The 27582-nt window shown below is 41.1% G+C and overlaps 1 protein-coding gene across 3 annotated transcripts in view; it reads left to right on the forward strand.

Moving 5' to 3' along the window:
• DLG2 (discs large MAGUK scaffold protein 2) overlaps positions 1–27582 on the forward strand; it is a 2041254-nt gene that overhangs the window by 1701185 nt on the left and 312487 nt on the right. For all 3 annotated transcript variants that reach the window (XM_073808350.1, XM_019948680.3, XM_019948679.3), the window contains one exon: positions 27038–27140. In XM_073808350.1, coding sequence (XP_073664451.1) covers positions 27038–27140 — 103 coding nt within the window. The remainder of the gene's footprint in view (positions 1–27037; positions 27141–27582) is intronic.

The raw sequence follows: 27582 nt of genomic DNA on the forward strand, positions 1-27582 counted from the left end.
ACTAGATGCCTTTATTTCCCAAAGAGCAAACTGAAGGAAAAATGTTGGCTTTGTAAACTGAGAGATAGTTGAACCTTGCTTTACTGCTAACTGGGTCTGAGACCTTTGGACAATTACTTAGCCTCCCTGAACTAAATCTTCTCATCTACAAAATAGGGCAGATTCGTACATCAAAGAATTGTTATGGGGCTTAAATTGTGCCAGGGATAGAACACCCAGCATGCTGCCTGACACAGAGGGGGGTAGTAGGTGGTTCTGCCTTCTTTGACAGTGCCATCAGCAGTCCTAGTGTTCACAGCTCTATGAGCCAGCCTTGAACACTGGCTTTCTGGTGATCATCCCATCTCAGCCCAGTGACATTGCTCCGGCCAGGCGGAAGCTAACCTCTGGTCCATTTCCCGCACTTCTGGTCCATGAACTCTCCCTGCTCACACTCTGTGTGTACCTAGGATTCTAGTGTCCTCATGCTCTTTCTGTCACCCCCTCAGTGAAAACCTACTTCTATTTCTTGAAAGAAATCAGATGCAGCAGTTCACATTGAAGTTGAATGTCAGGAAAACGGCGAAGTGTTATTGCAACTATATTGAGATTTTAATAGTATAACAAGCTTAAAGCTAGAGCAATGACTCTTACATGGTAGAATTAAAGGATTCCCAATACTCCCTATGAGGAAGGAATTTCAGAAACATGGTAGAGTCCTTCATAGCATGAGTACATTTTTACATTTCAAAGGTGTAGATCACAGCATAAGGCTGTGATCTCTCTGGTAGCAAATCCAAATCTTATTTTTATTGATTCCAGTAGAGGGCACAGCCTCTGGCAAGTTATAGACATTCTATAAATGTAGACTAGATGGTCTTAAGGCCATGTCAGATGTATAAATATATTTCCTAGCCCACACATTGCTACTAGACACAAGCATAAACCATTTACAGAACACTTGGGAAGAGAGAGTTAGAAGAAATAGAAGTACTTTTCTTTGCTTTAGTTTTGATGATAGAGGATGTAAATTCCCTTTACTTGCTAGGGAGAATTTCTTAGAAGAAGAAGGATTTGAATTGGGCTTCCCAAGGCCAGGGTGACAGGATCACCTGTGACTGTCGAGCAGACAGAGTACTCCCAGCCCAGCAGACAGCACAGATGGAAGTTCAAAAGCTACTAGTGCTGATGAAAGTACTGGAAGCACTTGTCTGAGTAGCTGCCCTTGGAAACCCGTACCCCAGCGTACATTTTCCTATCTTCATTTTAGTTCCCTTTGAACATTTTAAACAATTCTTCTCCCACATATCCTCTCAACACTTCTCCTACACACTCCCAATCCTCCGTCTCTCCCACATATGTAGCAAACGAAAAAAAAAAAGGATCTCTCTTTCTCTGTTATACTAATTTCCTCTAATCTTTGCTTAGTAATGTATCACAGTCAGAACAAGTTTCAGCTCATTAGCTGACAATCTTAATGTTGTTCTCTTAAAATAGTCAAAGATTTGCTCTTTTCCTTAACATCCAACAATACATATGGATTTTCATGTCCCTTCCCCCAATGCCTGAGGCTGAAATTTTCACAAACTCAAAATTTGAACCTTCTAAAACTACTCTGGAAAAGAGAACCAAGCAGACTTATTCTACCATTTCTTCCTTAATCTAAAAAACAAATGACATGAATTTTACTCATTAAATATTTTTAACCGGGAAATAACCCAATTTAAAAATTTTATATGACATTCACATTAAAAAGTACAAAACTGAAATGTGCTTTTAATGGTATCAGTAGTGGTATTAGGTTGAACCATACGAAATTGCCATTTTTGTAGGTCATGTCAATATTGGCAGTTTTGTATGGTTCAGACTATGTGGATTCATATTTCTCTAGTACCCATAGAATCCTCACAGATGTCTTGGTCCTACAACTCTTGAGTACAGGTTACAGCCATAGATAATATTATGTAAAGAGTCTTCAGAAGGTTCAGACCAAAAAAGCTACCTCTGTTGGTTTATTCTTTAAAAGGATGTTAAACAAAGCAGGTATACTTTCCAAGTTTCCCTATTAAAAGTAAGCTCCACCATCCACTGAGTAGGTTTTTATATGTAACATCTTATTCAACCAATATGATTCTACAACTCTTTTGAAGTAGATATTCCTATCATCACTTTGTAGATGTGAAAATGGAGTCTCAGAGCAGGTCACTTGCCCAGGATGACACAGTGGTAAGGAACAGTGCCAAAATTCCAAACCTAAATCTGCTGGACAAAACCCATACTCTTTCCCCTCTATTACACTGCCCCCATTGATATGGGAAGGAAGGAAGGGAGGGAGGGAGGGAGGGGGGAGAAAGGAAAACAATTCCTCAAAATGAAATACCGGGACTTCCCTGGTGGTCCAGTGGTAAAGAATCGCCTTACAACGCAGGGGATGTGGGTTCGATCCCTGGTCAGGGAGCTAAGATCCCACATGCCGCGGGGCAACTAAGTCTGCGTGCCACAACTACTGAGCCCGTGCACCTCAGCTAGAGCCTGTGTGCCGCAAACTACAGAGCCCACACACTCTGGAGCCCACGCACCACAACTACAGAGCCCACAGGCCCTGGAGCCCACGCGCCACAACTAGAGAGAAGCCTGTGCACCAAAACGAAGAGCCTGGGCGCCGCAACTAAGACCCGACGCAGCCAAAAATAAAATAAATAAACGATAAAGACAATTTAAGAAAAACACTCATGGTTTAAAAACAAATGAAATACCAATTATTATCAGCACTTAATAGTATAGATACATGTTGAGTTCTTTGCATGAAAACTTTAACTTTCTACAATTAGGCCTTTGAGATGAAATCCTATAAAGCAGGAAATCTTCTTATAGACCCTGAGCTCCTCAAGAACAGAGGTTGTATCTAAATAATCTTGGTATCTGTGGGACATGGGATGGGACCTGAAACGTACTAAGTCCCAAACAAGTGCTTCTAGAATGAATGTTTGAGTGAGTAAATAAATGAATGACTTTTACAATGGAGGGAGGCAGAATAGGTACATAGTTCTTTGCAGAATCAAACATCTTACTATATATATATATATATATATATATATATAATTTTTTTTTTAACCACATGATTGAGTCACAGAGTCATAACTCTGAATGGGACTTCATGGACTCCCTTGAACAATATGTTTGTTCATTTGTTTGTTTAATAAATGAAGGAAGATGTTCCCTTTGAACATTTGAACAATTGTAAATAGATGAAGCTAGAGCCACATCCACTGAGTATTCTTGAAAATACACTATCCCTGGATTTTGCCACCTATCAGAACGTAAAAGCACTAATCTGAAATAGTGAATTATCCTAACCTATCTATATTTTGATACATAGGATATATATGTGAATATACATACATTATGTGAATATATATACACACACACATATAAATAAGTGCAGAACAATGTACTTTAAGGAAATATGAAAGTTAACTGGATTTGTTTTTGTGTTTTTTGTTTTTTTTGCACACAGCAATTAATAAAAATCAAGATTAGGCAGGAATTTCTAGGTGGCAGAAGGCCAAATACAAGCTTTTTGCTTTGCGAACCCCACCCATTCACTAATCCTAAAGTGGATTAGTGCTGCAGAAAGGAAGTTTACGTGGCCAGACACCCACAAGCCAGCAGAAAACAAAAAGGTCACTTTTCATACATACAACAGATACTTTTACATGCATTATCCTGAAAGCACATTGTACAATTCCACATACTTTTTCTTAGTGATTTATGCTTTTATGCACATTTATTTTGTCTCCTATTCATCAAAAAAGAAAAAACCACACCTCTTTCCTCGTTTACCTGACTTTCTCATTATACCTGACTTTGAGGACAAGCAATATTTAGAACAGATACATTCCCTGCAAATGGGTGGCGTGCAAGCATAATCTAATCTAATTTTCATAGTTTTCGATCCATCATTTCACATGTCTCCAGTGTGACTTTTCCCCAAGTGCTTTTCAACCCTGTATTTTGTATCTGAGGTTCATACTAAAATTATACCGACGCAGTATTGTTTTCATGCTTGTTGACAAAGGATGGGTAAGAAATGAAGGTTACCATGGAGGTGATGTAAACCTTGAGCTATGCACATGCTCAAAAGCTCAAAGTTAGGCTTCCCTGGTGGCGCAGTGGTTGAGAGTCCGCCTGCCGATGCAGGGGACACGGGTTCGTGCCCCGGTCCGGGAGGATACCGCGTGCCGCGGAGCGGCTGGGCCCGTGAGCCATGGCCGCTGAGCCTGCGTGTCCGGAGCCTGTGCTCCGCAACGGGAGAGGCCGCAACGGTGAGAGGCCCGCGTACCGCAAAAAAAAAAAAAAAAAAAAAGCTCAAAGTTAAGCTGTTGACTGGCTGGTACCACGTAAGGAACAAGGGGCAAATGAGGAGGCAAACTTGGAATCTAGAACATTCAGCTTGTAACAACAATTTTAAGAAGGAGTGTGAGCATTCAATCAGTTCCTTGATATATAGCAGGGCTCTACACTAAACAAGAACAAATAGGTTTAAAAAAAAATATTTTACAGCAGCTCCATGGCCCTATAAATCCTAGGGAGCTTCCCCAGAAGCCCAATGTAGAAAAACCCTAACTTAAGCTTTGTCTTTGACTTAGAGTCACAGAGCATTAAACATAAACAAGACAGCCTGAGATGGCATTTCAAAATGGGAGCAAAGAATTTTATTTCAGTTAAAGAGCAAGTTCCTCTGGCTTGCCTGCATTTGACAGCTAACTCAATGTTTCAGTTTATTAATGTTGGAATGAGAAAATTTTTTTTTAATAGCATAATTATAGGCTCTTGAAGCAAGTCAGTTTGGACTTCAAAGGGGCAACCAATTCCAGCAACTCTGCATTAGGTGGTAGACACAATAAGTTGTAGGCTGTCCTCCCAAAGGAGCAGGAGAAATCAACCAGAGAAGCAAGCAAAAGAAGGATGTAGTAACAAAGCAGATCAGTCAGGGGGAGGGGGTAGGAGAAAGGCGAGAGGGATCAGCAGCAGGAGGGACTAGAGACAGCCACCGAGGAAAGGTAAGGAGGCGGGAAGCAAAGGGAATGTAGTCACAGATGCAGCTGCAGAGCGATCAGGAGAGGATCACGGAGGTGAGACCCTGATGGGGGAGGAAGGAAAAGGAAGAGGGGGGAGAGCGAGAAACGGAGAATCAAGGGATTCCACCTCTGCAGGGCAGTGGATGTGGTAACGTTTCCAGGTGGCTAGGTATTTGGCCAAAGAGAAAACTGCAGTAGAAAACTGCATGCAATACTAAATGGCGAAGGAAAAAGATAGAGGAAGGAGACTTTAAAGAATCTGGAATTACATGTCTGGGTTCTACGGAACTCCCAGTGCCAAGAACAGCAAAGGCTAGTTTTGTACATGTTACTCGGATGCTGGCAACTCCTAGGGCAGTGGATGGAGTTTGAGAGTTCGGGTCTCAGACCGCTCCATTGCTGCTTCCCCTTCCCCCACCTCCCACACCCCTTACGGAGTTAATGCTGGTCGTCCTCTCAAGCTGTGGCTGAGCCTGAAGCGGGCAGCCTGCAGCCAGCCTTTCATGGAACCAGCCCAAATGTAGAGTACAGTTCAAGGAGTGAACTGGGTGGGGAGGTGCTCAACTTGGCCGCAGGAACATAAAAGGCTCTGACATTGATTGAGATGCTGGGGGGGCAGTGGGAGGAGTCGAGCGCTCCTTAATGCCCAAAGTGGGGGAGCTGCTAAGGGGGGCTGGCCCCTGCCCTGACCCATGGGAGATGAAGGAGCGACCCCTAGAAAGCAGGCCTGTGACAACATGCCTAGAGGGGGCGGTTTAAGGAGATGGAAAGGCAAAGTGGCCCACAGGTACTTGCCGGAGCTGGGGCGGCTGTTACAAGGCATCCTTTTGTGGTACGTGGTGTAGGGGTTGGCGGGGAGGGCGGGGGAGGCATCCACTGAGCAGTGCTCTGGCATGGGTGCCTTGTCAGAGTGTCGCCTGCAGCCTGAGGCTAGAGGCAGCCAGTATGTATTACAGGAGGAGGAGGCAGCTCAAGTGTAGGGGAGAAAGCATGCAGTTAGTATATCACAGACTGGAGCTCTTATCCCAGCTCTGCTGGCTTGGAAGCTTTTAACCTCTCTGTGCCTCAGTTTCCTCCTGTAAAAGTTAAGCTCAGCAAAGTTCTTGGGAGAATTTGCAATAACAAGCCCAGCACAGTACCCAGTACCCTCCTGCTCAATATTCCAGTACTAGTATTATCTTTATTAGTAAGCTCCTTCCACATTTAAATTTCTGGTCACAGTTTAAGGAAAGCCGATTTCACTGGATTTCTTCCCTCTTTAGTCCCTCCCTCTTTTCTGTCTCATCTCCTGATTCTTTCTCCCTCCTTCCCATTATTTACTGAGCATTTACATTGTGCTAGGAGCTGCACCATGGCGGTGAAACCTGATTTCTTGGTGATTTTTCTCTAACTATGGGAGTGTGGCTTTTCGGCTCTGTTCACATCCAGAGCTCTGGCAACTAACCATGGAAACTTAGACTTTGCTGGGGAGTTGTTTTCTGTAGGGAGCTGGGTTCTGTGCGCTAAATTGGGAGGGCTGGAAGGAGGGAATTGGTTAGTAATTAGAAAAGATTTAAATGACTGAAAATACCTCCCTGACTGTGTAAATGGAAAATTTTCTGATGCTTACAATATTCACTTGGGATTGATGGTAAAAGACTGCACACAGCCTTGGCTAATTTATGAAGCCCTCATATATGCTTAAAGGAACAAAGGAAGTGAGGAAGGAGAGGTAATTACAGAAGAAGCCATTCTTCCTTACTCCTTTGATTTTATGCAGTTTGTCTTTTCAGAAGAGTTTTGAACTGATTCTGTTGCTTCTTCCAGTTCTCCAAATGACCAGAAAGAAACTTTTTAAGAAAATCACTGACTCAGAGTTAAGGCTATATTTTGTGTGGTCCAGCTACCACTTCCCAAAAGAGGGCACATTCAAGATGGCAGCTCCAGCATAGAAAAACCCCACCCTACAAGGAAAGCTGATTGCCTCCTTGTCAGGGTCCTGTGTATCTCCTCCACTCATTCTCATCACTTTCTTTTCTAGTTTGTCTTCTTTTCATTATTAGCCACTGGAATTGGCCACCAATTTTTTGGTAAGCTGGTTAATAATGCTTTTTTTTAGAGGAATACGACTCTCAAGTCCTCTTCAGAGAAAAGGAAGAAATTCATCAGGCACATGTAATTGCAATCACCCTCCATAATAGTTTGTGAGGAAGGGAATTTGTGCCACATCCTAGGAATACATGTGGACTAAAACAATGGCTGGAACTGCCCTCATGAGGCTTAGAGTCTAGTTGGTGACATTTATTCATAAAAAGGTAATTTAAATGGAAAAAGAAAGCAAATTATACAATACAGTGTCAGTTGATTTATTTTTAAAAATAATAACTATATTTGGAGATAAATATATGTGCTTGTGTACCTATATACAGTCAACCCTTGAACAACATGGATTTGGACTACACAGGTCCACTTATACACAGATTTTTTCCAATAAATACAGTATATTCCATCATTTGGATGTGCCAGCTACTATTCTAGACATCAGGAATATAGCTGGGGATATTATTTATATATGTGTGGAAAAAAATGTGTAGAAGTCATATATTTAATTTATTATCAGTGGTTACCTAAAAGTTAGAGTAGAAAGGAGATACTTATTTGTTTTTCTTCTGTGTTGTTTTAATTATTTGAAATGAGCCTGAGTTATTTCTATGCCTTAAAAAATAATAATAAAACATTAAAGGATGATGAAAATTAAAACAACACACGAGAGTAAGTAAATTGAATTATCTCCTTCTTTTTATTTAGATAATTTTTCTACTGGTAATCATTAGATTACCAGCTAATGATTCCAGAAAAAACAGAGAATTAGAAAATTACCATTTTCCAACCCTCAATAAAATAATTGTTTCAGGCAAGCATAGTCAGTAGATGCTAAAAAAAAATTGAGATGAAAGTTTATTGGAAAAAGGATATTCACATGGTTTCAAAAATCACCCCACAGATTTGTGTTTACAAAGGTGCCTTTAGAATGGAGAGATCTGGTGGTCCTTAACCAAGGGGCCAAACTTTGTATCACCAATAGTGAGACAATCTCACATTTTGTCCTCGGAATGTGATACAGTGAGAAGTAGACAATATTACTCACAAGATTTTGTGACAAAATATTTGACCTGATTCTGATCAGGAAGAAACAATTAGATAAATCTAGAATGTGAAACAGTCTATAAGCATCTGGCCTGAACTCAAAAAAAAAAAAAAAAGAAGAAGGAAGTGAGGAAGGAAGGGAGAAAGAAAAGAAGAAAAAAGGAAGAGAGGGAGGGAAGAAGAAAGAAAGAGAGAGAAGAAAAAGAGACAGAAAGGAAGGAAGGAAGGAAGAAAACCTTGCTTTGATCTTCAGTTGAAGAGAAAAAAAACTACAGAAGACATTTTGAGGACAGTTAAGGAAATTTGAATAGGTACAGTATATTGGATCATATAGAATTATCATTAGCTTTCTTAGGTATAACAATGGTAATGTGGTTATATAGCAAATATCTTTACATTGAGGAGTTGTTTTGCTGTATGTTAGGTTGGAAGTGGCCTGATGTCTGCCACATATTTCAAATGGCTCAGAAAAAAAGGTGTGTGTGTTTATGTGTGTGTCTCTTCTCTCTTCTGAGCCAGATAGATAGATAGATATCAATCGAGAGAGACAGAGAGGTAGGCAGAGAAAGAGAGAGAGAAGGAGGGAGAGAGAGTAAACATACCAAAATATTAGCAACTGTTAAATCTTGATGAAAATACGGAGTTTCATTGTTCTGTTCTTTCAATTTTTCTGTAGTTTGAATTTTTCAAAACAAATAGTTGGGAGGGAGTTTGCTGCAATAGTCTAGATCAAGACTTAGGGCTAAGGTAGTAAATTAGAAAAGAAAGAACAAAAGTAAAAGATATTTTGAAGGGAAAATAGATTAATAAATATCATTTCTCAGTGAAAGTGGTAAATACAGTTCAATTTTCAATATTTTTGTCTGTGCAGATCTCCTCCTTTTGATTTGGCTGGTGAAACAATTGGAAAGAGAAGATTTAAGAGCCCTTGACACAGTTTGCTTGAACTCAGAAAATCTGTTTCTGGGAGGTTTTAGACAGTGACATGATGAGCTTATTTTTAGGTGAGGAATAAGTAAGATAAACGCTTAAGATGTAATTATGGACAACAGTCAGATGCCAAGATACACATGAGCCAAAACACAAAAGAATATAATTATCCTGAGGAGCTACAGTGAAACAAACATCAGAGGAGTCCTGCCTGCAGCAGCCAGAATTTGAGTTTTGTGTTAATGGATTTTGACCAAGATAATCCCATTAGCATCTTATTCCTACTCAAGCCTTTCAGATGCTTTAGAAATGTACCATTTGACAGGGGTGTCTCTGGAGACAGTTTTTTCCTTCCTTTAAAACTGATTTTAGTGCTTATTAATGAGGTCGACAGAGCGGGGGCGGGGGGGGGGGAGACCAAGAACCCCTTTCACATACCCTATAATCTCATTAAGGTTCATCTGGAATTAGCATATTTATGTGAAAAATGGTGTTGATCCAGTATTTCTTATCGCAGGTGCTATTGCATGTTTGGAAGGACAGTTTTTCACTGTGTATGACTGTGCCAGAGTTTGCAGGACTTAACACGCCTGAGCCTTGCATGATTAACACCAAAGCTGATCCCAAACTATGACATTTTAAGAACAAAAAATACCTCACTCTTCCCCACATTTCCATACCCAGTTGAGAATTTCTGGTAGATTCTAGGTCACTGAGGGCAGAAGCATTGCTTTTTCCCCCAATGCATCCCCAAAACTTAGTACAATGAAGACACTCAGTAAATACCGAATGGATTTATATAATGTTTGAAAATTTGATTATTCAAATTTATTCGGTTTTCCTATAAACATTACTTTATTTTTAATCTTCCTTAGTAGCTTTTTGTTTTTTATTGTCGAAGTAACACAAACCTCAAATTCAATAGTTAAAACTTCTTCAATAACTTTAAAATTGTTCTTACAATACGTGTTCACTTAAAAATTATTCAGATTCTACCTTAAAAAACTAAAAATAGAACTACCACATGACCCAGCAATCCCACTACTGGGCATATACCCTGAGAAAACCATAATTCAAAAAGATACATGTGGGGCTTCCCTGGTGGCGCAGTGGTTGAGAGTCCACCTGCCGAAGCAGGGGACACGGGTTCATGCCCCGGTCCAGGAAGATCCCACATGCCGCGGAGCGGCTAGGCCCATGAGCCATGGCCACTGAGCCTGCGCGTCCGGAGCCGGAGCCTGTGCTCCGCAACGGGAGAGGCCACAACAGTGAGAGGGCTGCGTACCACAAAAAAAAAAAAAAAAAGATACATGCACCCCAATGTTCACTGCAGCACTGTTTACAATAGCCAGGACATGGAAGCAACCTTAATGTCCATCGGCAGATGAATGGAGAAAGATGTCGTACATATATACAATGGAATATTACTCAGCCATAAAAAGGAATGAAATTGGGTCATTTGTAGAGATGTGGATGGACCTCGAGTCTGTCATACAGAATGAAGTCAGAAAGAGAAAAACAAATATCGTATATTAATGCATACGTGTGGAATCTAGAAAATGGTACAGATAAACCTATTTGCAGGGCAGGAGTACAGATGCAGACATAAAGAACGGATGTGTGGACTCGGAGTGAGGGAAGGGAGGGTGGGATGAACTGGGAGACTGGGACTGACATATATACACTACCATGTGTAAAACAGATAGCTAGTGGGAACTTTCTGTATAGCACAAGGAGCTCAGCTTGGTGCTCTATGGTGACCTAGATAGGTGGGATGGGTTGGGGGAGGTCCAAGAGGGAGGGGACATGTGTATACATACAGCTGATTCACTTCACTCTACAGCAGAAACTAACGCAGCATTGTAAAGCAACTATATCCCAATAAAGAAAAAAAAGAGACCCAGAAAACTAAGTTTTTTTTAAATAATTGAATACTTGCAATCAGTGCACTGATTTCAAAGGGGAGGATATGCTGAGCAAACTATTACCACCATTCATCAGAGAAAGACCTCAGCTTCAAATCTGACCCCAATCTAAGGGAATCTGTCAGTCTGGAATCACACACACATCTGTCTCAGAACAGAGAGCTTAGAGCGTGAGGTGAGAAGCAGATCTCGAGGGCAAGAATTTAGCCTCGTGCCCCAGAGTTTGATCCTTTGCCTGAGCACTTTTGGCACTTGTGTGATGTGGAGGTGAGTGATTCTTCAGCAACAATGTTTTCAAGGGCATCGAGACGGGGCTGCGGGCTTCAAAGACTCCTCCAGCGTGATACCTACAGCCCAACACGGTTCTGAGACACTAGTATCGACAGAGACCTGTGCATAAAGTGCAGTATGGTGGACAGAGCCCTGGAATGAAGAGAACGGGTCAGTAGGAAGTAGGCTTCCAGCCTATCTTTAACATCCTGTTTTAATTTCTTATAGAACATAGGCCCACCTGATATTTTCCTCGTTTATCATCTCACCCACTCTAAGAAAAGCTTCCTGTGAGTAGGGACTTTGTCTCTTTTACATCCATACCTCTAATACCTGGAGCACTACATAGATACCTAATGATGTTTCTTGAATTACTAAATGATTATAACTATTAGAACACATCGATTTTTATTTAAATCATTAAAATTTATTTGACAACCATTTATTACATAATTATTATAAGCCAGGTTATAATCAGAGTCCTTTTCAGAAGGAATTTGTCATCTAGGGTGAGAATGGATGATTAAACTGGACTCACTGAATCAGAATCTTCGAGAGTGAGACCCAAGAATTTTTATTTTAAAAAAAGCTGTGTATACCTAGAGGGGTGGGATAGGGAGGGTGGGAGGGAGACACAAGAGGGAGGAGATATGGGGATATATATATATATATATATATATATAGCGGATTCACTTTGTTATAAAGCAGAAACTAACACACCATTGTAAAGCAATTATACTCCAATAAAGATATTAAAAAAAAATCTAATGACAGATGATCAGTCAGAGGTGGGCACCTCTCATGGAAATGTAGCTCTTAGTAGTCAGCAAAGAGCTCTCTGAGGAATTGCGCTTTAAGCTGAGAATTGTGAAAATGAGGGATCAAATGTGAGAAGAGCTAGGGAAAAGCACCAGAGTCAGAAAGACAGCGGATATACAAGGGCCCGAAGGCTGGAGGGAACTGGCTTTAAGTGAAGTAGAATGAAGGTCCTTGTGCCTGTAGGGCAGAGAAGAAGGCAAAGAGTGGAATGAGATGGAATCAGAAGGATGGGTGGAAGCCATGGCTAGGCGTTTGGATTTTACTCAAAGTACAGCAAGAAGCCAATGGAAAAAAATTAGCAGGAGAGAGGCATGATCTAAAATACCTGTTGAAAAGATCATTTTGTCTGTTGGGTTGAAAATGGATAGAGAAGAATGGGGGAGCCAAAGTGAGAGCAGGGAGTCCAATCAAGAGACTATTGCAGTATCCCCAGGAGAAATGGTGGCTTGGCCAGGGGGATAGGGGTGGAGTTAGAGAAAAGTGAGTGAAATTGAAATACTGCTTGGAGCTAGAAACAGACATGCTGATGGACTATATGCAGGAGGTGGGAGGGAAAGAGAATTAAGGTTGGTTGGCACATAGGTTCTTGGTTGAGTGGTTTGATTGCTCGATGGTGGTATTACTATTTACTGAAAGTGGAAAAACTCCCCAGAAACAGGTTTTGAGGAAAAAATTAAGAGTTTGATTTTGAGCCTGATGAGTTAGAAAAATCTTGGACATTCAACTGGAGATATCAGGTAAGCAAATAGATTTATAAGTCTAGGCTTAAGGGAAAAGCCAGAGCTGGAGATACTAATATCATATATAAGGTTTCAACTATTTTTGCTTACATATTCATATAAAGATAGTTACTTTGTTACTCAAAACACATGAATCCTAGAAGTTATTTATTGTGTTTTGGCCTGTAGTAAGTTGGGTTTGGATGGCCAAATTACACCTTATCATTTTCAGTTAAAGACTCCAAGATGATCCGTCCTCTACAAATGTCCTGGTAAACCAAAACATTTTTAAAGGTTTCTTTTTTTTTTTTAATAGATGCCTACTTTTGCATCAGCAAGCCAAATTTAAAAGGGATGTTAATTTTAACTGCTAAGACATGTAAATATCCAATATCAGTTTTTCATTTTGCCTCTGCTCCAGGAGGATTCTGGTCTTGAGCTTTTATGCAACAACTGTCAGAAATGTTTTCACTCGAAACCAAGTACAACAGCCTCCAGGAGGAGAAGGGGACTTAACTAGAAATTTCCACTTCAAATACAATGTATAGTTCATTCACTCTGGGACGTGCTGGAGGGTGTTTGAAAAGTTTAATGCTGAATGAATGTTTTTCTCAAGCTGTCAACAAAATACATATTAAGCATAGAATATATTTGTTTATTAATCAGTAGAAGGGACCTCAGGTTTTTAGCGTGAGGCTCTCTTTCTAGATGAAGAAACTGAGTCCCAGTGAGGAAAAGGGACTTCCCAAAGTGAAATAAGCTAACAGCAGGATGGGACAAACACTCGGGTCTTTAACTCCTAGGACTGTGCTTTCCAGAGTACCATGCTTCCTCTTTCAATGTCTATAATCTTAGCACTTCTCCTTGGCCTGCTAAGTCTTTATTGATATAATTTTACACTAGTCCAGGTCAGCCTCTTACTTTGTGAGTGTCAGGGGAAGGGGTCAGTAATAGTTAATAATTATACGTCCTTACTACATACCAGACACTGCCGTAAGTTTTTTATATGTATTAACTAATCTATCCTATACCAACTCTGTGAAGTGGGTACTCTTTTTTTGCGGTACGCAGGCCTCTCACTGTTGCGGCCTCTCCCGTTGCGGAGCACAGGCTCCGGACGCGCAGGCTCAGCGGCCATGGCTCACGGGCCCAGCCGCTCCATGGCATGTGGGATCTTCCCGGACCAGGGCACGAACCCGTATCCCCTGCATTGTCAGGCAGACTCTCAACCACTGCGCCACCAGGGAAGCCCAAAGCGGGTACTCTTATTAGCCATATTTTGTACAGCAAGCCTCTTCTATATCTGGGTCTAGTCAGATCAGGGTACTGACCTTAGAAATACCAAGAATAAAATGATTATTAAAATTAACTATTTCTCGGGACTTCCCTGGTGGTCCAGTGGTTAAGACTCCGCACTTCCAATGCAGGGCGCACGGTTCGATCCCTGGTCAGGGAAAAAGGATCCCACATGCTGCACCACGTGGCCAAAAAAAAAAAAAAAGAGAGCAAAATTAACTATTTCTCTAAGCTTCAGATAGATATTTCCCAACGGCCTGTAAAATTGTAGACGCCCAATAGACACAGCAAACTCTACATGTCCAAAACAAAATGCACTATCCTCGCGTCCAGACCCATTTTCCACCCTGTGTTCCCATTTTGATTAACAGTATCATCACCCCTCTAACCACCTTCTCATCTCCCATTTCTCATCCACTCAACACTATAAATACTATTTAAATTCTATTTGGTTCCCAGAAGTGTTTGAGAAGAATAGCTGTATAGAACCTCCCTCTGTGTCCTCTCTCAAGTCTACACTTATTTCCCACCCTCAATTCCATTCTTATTTTTCTAATTCAGGCCTTTATCATCTACTATGTTTAATATTGCAATAGTCTCCCATCTTGTTATCCTATTTTTGATTACTTAGTTCTCCAACCCCAACTTTTCACTGTTGCCATAGTTATCCTTCCCCAAACACAAATCAAACTGTGTTAAATTCCTTTGGAAAAACCCTCCCCCGGCCACTTATTGACAAAACTTCTTAAACTCCAAGAGGCATTCTGCGGGCACCGTTTTCCCCTTCTCTCTCTCACGCTCCATGCCAGCCACGCCAGCCTGCTCACGGGATAGTTATAGTTTCCTTGCTTCCTTCACAAGTATGTGATAAAGATCATTTAATACATGTAAATGCTTTTATTACATTTGTTTGTTTATATCTCACCTTGTTCAGTTAAAAAAAAGCGAGGTGAGAAAACAGTTTACTAACTGTAAAATACTTTGACATGTTATTTTTAAGCCATGGAAATCATTGAATTTTGAACTACCAGGGACCCTAGAAATGGTGGGGTCCAGCACCTTCTATTTTCTTCAGCGGCTCATTAGCTGGCCTGAGTTAAGTTAGTGACAGAGTTAGCAACAGAACCCAAATTTCCATCTCACTATATCGCATCACTTCAGGAAATTAAAAAATAGATTTTTTTTTCCCTCTTGAGAAAAGATGGAGCCTTCTACATTGATGTAATTCACTGGTAATATATCTGGTCACTTTACTATCCCTGTTCTCTCAATAAAGAGGAAATTGTTTGGATTCTGCACCAGTTTCTTCCCAGCTGCCCCCTGCTACATACCAGCAAGACCCCCAACTGTGAAGTAATTTGCTTGAAACAGTCCCCAGTGTTCTGCACCTGACTCATTTTAATTGAAATCCGGTGCCAATTATCTAGCCCTTTCCCACTGGGTCAGCCCTTCGTATATTTCTCACAATTAACAATTCAGTTAAATGTGTAGTTCTTAGCTACTCTTATTCCAAGACAATCTTATACCAAATCTATCCTTTGGTTTTATTATTGCTGATAAAAGCCATTTGGAAGTCCTCATTTAATAGATAATGGATATGTACCTACCCAACGTGCCAGGTGTGTTGAGTACTTTATTTGCATTACCTTAATCATCCTTACAGCAACCCAGCAAAATAAGGGTTACTATCTTAGTTGCATAATGAGGAGACTGAGGCTCAAAGGGGTTAAGTAATTTACCCAAGGTCACAGAGTTGATAAATCATGGCACCAAGATTTGAATTGTGGCCTTCTCAAGTCTAAACCCAGTGTTCGTCCCATGACAGTTTTCAGAGCAGGTGGATGACATGAGCTGGCATGGAAAACTTCAGCAACCATGAGCAGTGTGCTGCCTTCTGAGAAGCATCTCCAAAGGGATCGATTCACCTTGGGAGGCTGTTAGTGAGGCTGGCGATAGCACATGCGTCTTGCATATTATCTGTATTCTCTCTAGCTGTACGCACTCCCGGGGTACAGGAGTGATGGTGAAACAATATTCCTCAATTCAGAGCTGAGGAATGGCTCCCCATTTCAGTGAAGATAAACCGTAAATTCACTTAATATGTCATGGTTAGGAATGCTGACCCTTAAACCAGATTGTCTGGGTTTAATTCCTGGCTTTGCCATATATTACCAGTGGAACCTTGGACAAGTATTGAATCTGCCTTTGCCCCAGTGTTCTCTATAAAATGGGCATGTATGTGTTCTTACCTCATAGAGCTGTTGTGAGGGTTAAGGAAATTGATATGATTGATATGTAGGAAATGCTTAGAACAGTGCCTGCCACAGAGTAAATATGTACATGTGAGTTATCACCACTACCATCATCTTCATCATTATCACCATCATCACCTTCATTTCTCCTGCCTCACCTCTCATCTCTTTCCCACTCTCTTCTCCCCTTTCTGCCCTTTAGTAACAACTACTTTCTTTTCTTCACGTGTGCCAGACCCCCCTCTCACCTCCAGACCTTCATAACTGCCTCCCTCTCTGCCTGGAATACTCTTGCTACTCCTCTTGCCCACAGCCCTGCATGGACACCCCGCACCCATCCTCACCTGGATGACTCATTCAGATGTCATTTCTGATGTCACTTCCTCCAGAAAACCTTCTGATACCTCCTCATACCTAGTATGGGCCCTGCCTTTGGGTCTCAGAGCACTCTGACCTTATCCTGTCATAGCACTTAACCACTAGGTGCTTAATTGTGTGTTTACCTGTCACTGTCCTCCACTGAATGGTAAACTGCTTGACAATGGCTATGTGTCATTCTAGTTCACTCCTTCCCTTAAGTTGGAAAAGGAAATGACGAAAATGGATATTTTAAAGAAATGGATTTTTTTTTTGTCAGCACTGCATTTAGCTCTAGATACTACACCAGGTGCGCATTAAAGAATAATTGCGTAAGAGAGCTTCCAATTTGCCGTAACTGACCTCACATGCACTCAGCTGAGTCTCTGATGAGGCATTAAATAATAACAAGATGCTAGAAATAACGCTCATAAGAGCCATCCCAAAATGAAACAGACTAGAAAAAGAGAGAGTTCCCTGTCACTGGAGGTATGCAAGTAGAAACAAATGGTCACTTGGTGGGAATGATAGGGAGGGAAAGGGAAGGGAATGAGGTCGTTTAACCTAGAAAAGGGAAAACCATCTTCAAATGTTAGATAGAGGACCATAGAAAAGAAGCAGTCCTAGAAAAGAAAAAATATTCTGTCAGCCCTCAGAGGGCAGAACTAGAACCAGGAAGTGGAAAGTACCAGGAAGATTATTTAGATTCTACACAAAGAACTTTTTTTTGGATCACTAGAGCTGACCCCAAGTGGATTTTCCTTAAAGACAGTGAGTTCTTCATCAGGTGAAGCCAGTGTCAAATCAGCTTGGATGACCATTTGCCTGGGATAATGTAGTGAGATTATTCACTCACTCACTCACTTATTCGGTCGCTCGCCTCTTCAGTTATTACACACCTACAATCTACCAGGCACTATGCTAGAGACTCAAGCTCCAATAAAACAAGCTCCTATCTTTAGGAGCTCACAAGTAAGCACATTCCACAAGTCCATTCAGCCGCAACCTCTAGAGGAGAGCGGCCAAGGGGATGGAGTAGAAAAGCCCCCAAGCTCACCTCCTTTCATGAGCACACCAAAGTCACAGCTATCTGCAGAACAACCATCAGTGAAAAAGACTGAAACCTACCAGAAAAGACCTTCTACAGCTACAGATATGAAGAAACCACAACGAGACGGGTAGGAGCGCGGGGTGGGGGTGGGGGTGGCGGAAATTGGTGATATAATCAAATCCCCTACCCCCCGGGGTAGGCAACCCAAAAGCTGGAGAATAATTATATTGCAGTTGTCCGTTCACAGGAGTGATAGTTCTGAGCCCCCCGTCAGGCTCCCCAGCCCAAGGGTCTGGCACCAGGAGGGTGAGCTCCCAGAGCATTTGGCTTTGAAGACCAGCGGGGCTTAATTTCAGGAGCCCCACAAGACTGGGGGAAACAGAGACTTCACTCTCAAAGGATGCACACAAAATCTCCCACGCGCCACGAACAAGGGCAAAAGCAGTCATCTGATAGGAACTTGGGTCAGACCTACCTGCTGGTCTTGGAGAGTCTCCCGGAGAATCAGAAGGGCGACTGCCGAGGCCCCCGGGCAGCCATATTTGAGAGCGCATTCTCCCGCAGCGTCAGCCGGCGCCAGGTGGGACCCTCCCACTACCTCGTTAGCCCAAGATCTGGCCCCGCCTAACAGCCTGCAGGTGTCGGTGCTGGGACGCCTCAGGCCAAACAACTTATCAGATAGGGGACACAGCCCCACCCATCAGCAGACGGGCTGCTAAAGACTCAAAGAGTCCACAGTTGCCTCTGGACGACACAGCCCAGCCCACCAGAGAGTCAAGACCCAGTTCCAGCCAGCAGTGGACAGGCACCGGCCCCTCCTGCCAGGAAGCCTGCACAAGCCTCTAGACCCACCAGGGGGCAGACATCAGAAGCAGGAAAACCTCCACCTCACAACGCAGGCCAGATCCTACCTTGGGTCCAGCTGGGCCCTGGCCCTGCCCACTAGCAGGCCTACACAACCTTCCAGACACCTGGACCCCATACCCAACTGTGTCAGGAGCCAGCCCCCTTCAACCAATGATCTGAAACGAGTTTGGGGATCCCTGGGCCCTGCAGCCGGACTCCAGGAACCAGCTCTGCCTGCCAGCAGTCCAGCACTAACCCCAGGATCTGGCGTCACTTGTGGGTGGGCAACAGCCCCAGAGTCTTTAGGACCCTGACTCCACCACCAGTGAGGCAGCACTAGCCCCAAGGCCCCCTGAGTTTCTGCAACCAGCCACCTTGTGACCAGGCCCCACTAAACGGCAGCCAGCAGCGTACATACAAGGCAGTTCCTGGCAGCCAACCAGGCCTACCGGACCACCCACATAGCCTGCTGCAACAGAAGGACCCATGCAGCCTTCTTAGGGCTAGAGCATATAGCTCGGGTGACAAGAGGGGAGTGCACTGCTGGGATGCATAGGGTGCCTCCTACAGAGGGCCACTTCTCCAACCTACCACAGACATAAAAATACCAACAGCAACTTAGACAAAATGAGGCAAGAGAGGACTATTCCAGACGAAAGGACAAGATAAAACCCCAGAAGAACTAAGTGAAGTGGAGATGGGCAATCAAGATGATCAAAGAACTCAGTAGGAAAGTGGATGCACAGAGCAAGAAGTTAGTTTTTAACAGAGTTAGAAAATACAGAGAACAACCAAAGAGAGATGAAGAATACAATTACTGAAATGAAAAATATACTAGAAGGAATCAATAGTAGACTAAATGATTCAGAAGAATGGATCAGTGAGCTGGAAGACAGAGTAGTCGAAATCATGGCCACTGAACAGAAAAGAAAAAGAAAGAAAGAAAAAGGAATGAAAAGAAGTGAAGACAGTTGAAGAGACCTCTGGGACAACATTAAGTACACTAATATTCACATTATAGGGGTTCCGAAAGGAGAAGAAACAGAGAAAGTACCTGAGAAAATATCTGAAGAGATAACAGCTGAAAACCTCCCTAACCTGGGAAAGGAAACAGTCACCCAAGTCCAGGAAGCACAGAATATCCCATACAGGATTAATCCAAAGACGAACACACCAAGACACACTGTAATCAAAATGACAAATATTAAAGATAAAAGAGAGAATACTAAAAGCAACAAGGGAAAAGCAACAAATAACATACAAGGGAATCCCCATAAGGTTATCAGCTGATTTTTCAGCAAACTCTGCAGGTCAGAAGGGAGTGGCATGATATATTTAAAGTGATGAAAGGGAAAAACCTACAACCAAGAATACCCAGCAAGGCTCTATTCAGATTTGATGGAGAAATCAAAAGCTCTACAGACTGAATCTTTGAGGACTAGAAGTTTTCCAGGTGAGGAAGAGATGAAAAATTATGTTCTAAGTAGGGAAAATAGCATGTGCAGAGGTGCAGAAATGCCTGAATCAGAGAAATGAAAAAGGTCAACGTGGTGGGAGAACAATGTGGTTGAATCAGCTTAAAGGTACACATCATACATCATACATACAAAGGTATACATCATACATCGGGAGTTGAAGAGGGTCACAAAGGCTCTCTCCATTTCCAAAATTCTGATTCTGATATCATCCTTTCTATAATACTAAGAAATAGTCAAATATTTATGGAGAACATTGAATCATTTATTCAGGGACTCCCTGGAGCCCCAGGCCAGGGGCCTTAGTGGCTGAAGTAGCAAATAGTTCTCATCTTTTAAAAACAAAAAGAAAATGTGTTGACTCTGGACATGGTCCTCCATTCACATTAGCATCTGAAAAAACCCTACAACTGATTGAATCAACTAGAAGTGCTAAATTTCTATCAGCAACATGGTTGTGAAAAGGATGTTATAACAAATAGAATTTAATTTTTTCTATGATCTAATGACAGTTGTATATATAAGGAGATAGCAATAGATGGAATTTTCTAGCCTACTCAAAGCCTTTCGCTTCAGCCCTATACCATCTGATCACCATAGGCTGGGCCATAATGTCTAAACCAGGTTGTTTGGGCTGTGGTAGAATGGACCAGCTGCACCCAATTGTGTGCTGCAGTCTCAGGGAGCTTGAAAGTCAAGTTTCTCCTCAGAACTGGGTAGGTTATTAAAGGGAGAACAGTGGGAATTGGTAGTTAAGAGCTCAAGCGTTTTAGTTAGACTGTTTCAAATCCTTAACCTCTTCCAACTACTTAACTTTGAACAAGTTAGTGATTCTCTCTGAGCTCTGTTTTCTTTTTTTTTTATGATACCTTTCTTTTTTATTATTTATTATTATTTTTGGCTGCGTTGGGTCTTCATTGCTGCACGCGGGCTCTCTCTAGTTGCAGCGAGCGGGGGCTACTCTTCATTGCAGTGCATGGGCTTCTCATTGTGGTGGCTTCTCTTGTTGCGGAGCACAGGCTCTAGGCGGGCGGGCTTTGGTAGTTGTGGCTCATGGGCTCAGTAGTTGTGGCTCATGGGCTCTAGAGCGCAGGCTCACTAGTTGTGGCACACAGGCTTAATTGCTCCGTGGCATGTGGGATCTTCCCAGCCCAGGGATAGAACCCGTGTCCCCTGCATTGGCAGACGGATTCCCTGCACCACCAGGGAAGTCCTGAGCTCTGTTTTCTTATTTGTAAAGTCAGAAAAATAATCCCAACCTCCTGAGAATTAAACAAGATAATGTATAAAAATCCCCTATATATATGAGCATGCCTCATGCTGTTATCAATGATTATCATTGTTAATCTCAACAGTAACGAATGGCGTCCAATCTCCCAGTCCATGCTTTAAGAAGAGAAAATTAAAGCTGAAGTAGAAAAATAGAAATAATAAATATGTGAGGCTGTGTCATACTTGGTATTTTAAAATGTCATATTAATAATGTAAACTGTTTTTGAATGCCTCTGAAATGTTATTTGAGCAAAGGTTACTGATAAAAACTCAAACCTCAGAGATAGAAATAAGAATCAAAGTGACCTTGAAAAGTTTGAAAGACTGGAGAAAAGCATGTTTGCTAAAACCTGGAGGAAAATCAACAGGGCCATGGACGATGTAGTATTGTTCAGGATAACAGCAGCATCAAATGTGGAGACCCATGTAGAACTGGGTCCAAGATGAGCAAGATTTGATTAATACTGGCCCAGTGGAAAACAAACACACATAATAGGGCACATCTGCTACAGTGGAAAGAAGCCTGGGCTGGGCAAAAGAAACTCTGGGCTGGTGCTAACCCTGTGCTAACTCTGATATTACTTTGGGCAGGTCCATTCCCCTATGGAAACCATCTCTAATGTGTAAGCACTGGATGAACAGCTCTTCCAGTGCTGAAATTGTTCCTAAAAAGGAAAAAAAAAAAAAAAAGAAGGAAGAAAAGAAAACCATGAAGTAACGCATACAGTATATTCGTTAATTTCCATTAGATTTTATTTCATCAGTTATAATCACAGCTCTTTGAAGAAATACTCACAGCATAATAGATATTTCCTGAATGCCTATTTGCACCAGGCTCCGTGTTAAGGGCTTTACAGTTATTGTCTCATCTATTTCATGCAACAGCCCTGATAGGCAGGTATTATAGATAGATATTATACCCATTTTACAGGTAAGGAGGCTGAGGTTTGAAGAAGTTAAATGACTTTCCCAAGTTACTTAGGTATAACTGGTGGACTCAGGGTTCAAATCTAGTTCTCTCTGACTCCAAATCTTTTGTTCCTTCCCACTTTTTCGTGGCCCCTTAGTGCACTGAGAAAAATTCAGAGGATGGTTAAAATATTGAAAGACGTAGAAGTCTGACGCTATACAGGAAAGGTCCAAGAAAGGGTGTGTTTACCTGGTTCTCACATCAAACACCAAAATATATTCCAGTACAACAAAGATTAAATGGCTAAAAATTAAACCAGGGTTGTACTAGAAGAAAGCATGGGTAATATCTTTAGTATGTATCAGAGAAGGGAATATATAATACAAAACTCAAAAGCTAAAAAGAAAAAAGAAATGTGACTATATAAAACATTTTAAACTTCTGTATGGCAAGAAATAACATACAAAGGAAAAGTTTAAATACTTTAAATACAGTAATAAAAAATACAAATACCAAACTAGTAAGAATATTTGCAATAGTTATCTGAGGTGAAGAACCAATATTCTTAATATGCAGATAAATTTTTAAAAGAGCAAACTACCCAAACCAAAAAAAAAAAAAGAGGCAAAATAAGTGAACAGGAGTTTTATATAAAAACAAATTTAAATATCCAACAAATGTATAAAAAGCTGTTTAACCTCATAATTGAAGAAATGCAAAATTTAAAAATATAATTGTCTACCTATCAGAACGGCCAAGGTCAAATATTAGGGTATGAGCAATTTTTACAAGAGTGTGAGGAAGTAGCCTATCATATTATTTGTGGGAGTATAAATTAATGCTACATTTTTGGAAGCAACTTGGCAATAGCTACCAAAATTTAACACTCATACCCTTTATCCAACAACTTACTGTTAGATGATATTTATTATAAAATTGTTTGTAATAGCAAAATACCAAAATAAGCTAAGCGCCCATCAACCGTGCCCTGGTAAAATAGCTTTACATTGACTAATAGAACCTTCCATGGCTATTAAAAAGAATAAGATAATGTATAAGAATATGTGAATGGAGAATGCTCTCGGGATTAAGAGAAAGAAACTACTATGTATAAAATAGATAAGCAGCAAGGATATATTGTACAGCACAGGCAAATATAGCCATTATTTTGTAATAACTTTAAATGGAGTATGATCTATGAAAATATTGAATCTCTGTGCAGTACACTGAAACTAATATAATATTGTAAATCAACTATACTTCAATAAAAAAAGAATGTGCTCTAAGATGTGTTAGTAAATGAAAGAAAATCAAAGTATAAAGCGATATTTAAAATATCTTCCTGTGTAAAATTTTTAAATTATTTATAATTTTATAAACCTGCTTATATTCATAACAGAAATAATTGGTAGTATATACAAGAAGCCATTAACACGGTTACCTTTGGAGAGAATAATTAGAGGTAGGGGAAGCCTTTTATTTTTATACCTTTTTGTATGGCTTTAATTTTCACATACGTGCATTATGTACATTCAGTTGTCCCTCAGTTGTCCCCAGGGACAACACACACACACACACACACACACACACACACACACACACACACACACACACACACACAGATAACAAAATCCACAGATACTCATGTCCCTTATATAAAATGGTGTAGTATTTGCAAATAATCTATTCATATCCTTCCATATACTTTAAATCATCTCTAGATTACTTATAATACTTAATACATTGTAAATGCTATGTAAATAGTTGCCAGGTATGTAGCAAATTCAAGTTGTGCTTTTTGGAGCTTCCTGGAAAGTTTTTTGAATATTTTCAATCCGAGGTTGGCTGAATTTGCCAATACAGAACCTGCAGATATAAAGGGCTGACTGTATATTAATTATATTTTTTATATCAATACGTTATCTGGGCAATGAGATTATGGCCTGTTTTTGTTCTCTTCATTAATAGTTTCTGTTTGTTCAGGAAATAAATATTTTTTAAATGTACAATAGCAAACTAAAAGAAACATAATGCAGGGGCTTCCCTGGTGGCGCAGTGGTTGAGAGTCCGCCTGCCAATGCACGGGACACGGGTTCATGCCCCGGTCCGGGAAGATCCCACATGCCGCGGAGAGGCTGGGCCCGTGAGCCATGGCTGCTGAGCCTATGCGTCCGGAGCCTGTGCTCCGCAACGGGAGAGGTCACAACAGTGAGAGGCCCGCGTACCACAAAAAAAAAAAAAAAGAAAAAAGAAACATAATGCATATACTTTTTAACTTAAGAAGTGTATGTCCAGGGAACTTATCCTTCAGAAACACCTTCGTAAGAATTTTTTTTTTAATAAATGTATTTATTTATTTATTTTTGGCTGCGTTGGGTCTTTGCTGCTGTGCACGGGCTTTCTCTAGTTGCGGCGAGCGGGGGTTACTCTTTGTTGGGGTGCGCAGGCTTCTCATCGTGGTGGCTTCTCTTGTTGCGGAACACGGCGGGCTCTAGGCACGCGGGCTTCAGTAGTTGCAGCATGCAGCCTCAGTAGTTGCGGCACACGGGCTTAGTTGCTCCGTGGTATGTGGTATCTTCCTGGACCAGGGCTCGAACCCGTGTCCCCTGCATTGGCAGGTGGATTCTTAACCACTGCGCCACCAGGGAAGTCCCCACAAATATTTTTAATAATAAGAAGCTAGACACAGCCTCGACCTCATCAGAAGGGATCCTACAGAAAAAGTACTGGTACATCCATACCATGGGATACTAGGCTCCTGTTAAACGTTTGAATGATATGAGCTGAATTGGATGATGACCACAATAGATTGTTAAATGAAAAGCTAAACAAAAACAAGTTATACAACTATATATATGATATGATCTGTTTAAAGAAAAAGTCAATAATATATTAAAATATAAAATAGAAAGAAACAAATCGCGATAAAGCGACCTGCTTGCACCTGCATATAGCAGATTTCTAAAAAGCATACACTAGAAACTGCTAATGGTGGTTACTTCTGGGAGTGAAGATGGTGAGGTGACTTTTTACTTTTCTTTTTACACCTTTCTGAAACATAAGAATTAATTACCATGATCACATATTATTTTTTAATAAAAAGTTAAGTCTAATTGTTTGACAAAAGAAGAGGTCTTTCGGCCCATGACGTTTGTGCATTCAGCTTCCTGTAGGCAGAAACCTAGATCAAATTACTTTTCCTGTCTCTTCTGGCTCTCTGAGTCATACTTCTGACTCATCGACACCTAGACAGTCTCTGAAATGACTGTCATTTAATAAGGATTAAATCTGGGATTTTATAGTTCAAAGAGGTTTTAGACTCAAAGAGCCTAACAGTCCCTTCTAACTGAGGCAGGAGAGAACTGAGGCTCAGAGGGGTGATATGACCGTCACTCAGCTAGTAAGGAGTGGCCCAGCCAGACACAGGTTCACTCAGTGGACTTCCCAGTGTTACCGTGTAATCAAAGCTCTCAGTAAACATAGAAAGCCAATCAATGCTTTCACCAGAATAGAAAGCCATGAAATTAGTAAAAGTGAATAAGGAGACTTTAACAAAGTTATTATGAGAGGACCAGCTTGTGGGATTAAAGATTACAGATGTTCCAGGCCTGACAGGGAAAACTCAGTGGCAACCCCCATCCACCACTCAATATCGTTGTCAAAGAAGACTGATGAGAAGCGAAATAAGATTCTATATATTATGTGTAGATAAGCTGATCAGTTCTTTTATTCTTTTTCGTGTTCCATAGCCATCTTCCCTGGAAATGAAAGGAAACAGAATTCAGATATCAGCTGTGTCGTTTGGAAAACTGGACTCTGTGTTCAGTTGAAACTGAAACAAAGCTTCTTAGAGGCTTGTCTTGTTCACCTTTGTTCCCCATCCACCATCCCTCTCCTGGGCACGCACAGAGCCCTGTCACTGGAAAGCACTTAGTAATTACATTGTGTTGGTTTAGACTGAATTGATTTGAGAAAGATTTTAGCCTTTGCGTCTCATTAAATTTGACTTCAGGGTGATTTTTCCCTCTCGGCAGAGTTTTGTGCTTATTTTTTAGATGCTCTGTTTCTCTTTTGGCAAGGGCCCCAAAATGGGAGTTAGCAAGAGCAACATAAACTCCTGGCATTCTCTATTTCTTTTTGTCACAATTCATTCTGGAATTGTACATAAGAAATGAGGCAGTCAAATTAATTTTGGTAACAAGGGTCAGGGCTGTCTAACCAAGCTCAGGATGACAGGACCAGGCATATGACCAAAGAGAGGGATTTGGCGGGCAGCCAGCCCCATTCCATACAGTCTCCCCAGAATCTCATATGAATATATTATTCTGTCAGCACATACTTGTCTACATACATTACATGTGTCTTTCTTTATTATCCTGTTTTCCTTCTAATTTTGAAGGCTCCTATCTAACCCAGAAATCTAGGAAACTCGTAGAAGCATATTAAATGCACACACACTAAAATCTTACTGGACATGGGTAGACAAAACTTTCAACCCATTCAGACCATGGCACAAACGTCCGAGGTGAAATTTCATCTTTCTGCTAACTAAAGTTATCAAGAGCATGAAATCTGATAGGTTAACACTCAAATGCCTGGGTAGGACATGAAGGGTTTTGAAGCAGGTAACATAATCTTAGCCTTTCAGTTTTGGGAAACTTTTTCCCTCTGTCTATCAGAATAATATGCCTTATGAAATACCAAAATTCTCCGGCTTCCTCTCTTTCAGGTGAATGGCATTGACCTTCGAGGAGCATCCCATGAACAGGCTGCTGCAGCGCTAAAGGGGGCTGGACAGACGGTGACGATTATAGCACAATACCAACCTGAAGGTCAGTGAGAACTCAAACTTACAATGTTCTGATGTGTTTCTGTGTGAATGGGTGCCTGTATTTCTGATCACCGGTATTAACCAGTCACCACCAACAAGATTTTTTAAAACAATCTATGGTGAAAAATTTGTGGTTTATGTCCAAAGAACACGAGACTTTGTTACCCTTAATTCCAAGGAAAACATCCAATAGTTAGAAAGGCCTGTTTGAAAATATAAATTTAAACAAATAACAAGTAGCATCAGCTTTATTTCATTTATAGTCTTGTCTCGTATACACTTTTGGTCAGCAATGGATACTATAAAAGCAATTAAGATTTAGGAAGCAAGGGGGAGAGATCTCATCTACAGAAATAGACCATGATCAGTAGACCATAGTCTCTCCTTATGGCATTGACTTACTCTTATTAACACTAAAGTGGTTTTTGGATGTCCTTGACGTG

This window comes from Tursiops truncatus, chromosome 8 (assembly GCF_011762595.2).
Source record: "Tursiops truncatus isolate mTurTru1 chromosome 8, mTurTru1.mat.Y, whole genome shotgun sequence".
NCBI lineage: Eukaryota > Metazoa > Chordata > Mammalia > Artiodactyla > Delphinidae > Tursiops > Tursiops truncatus.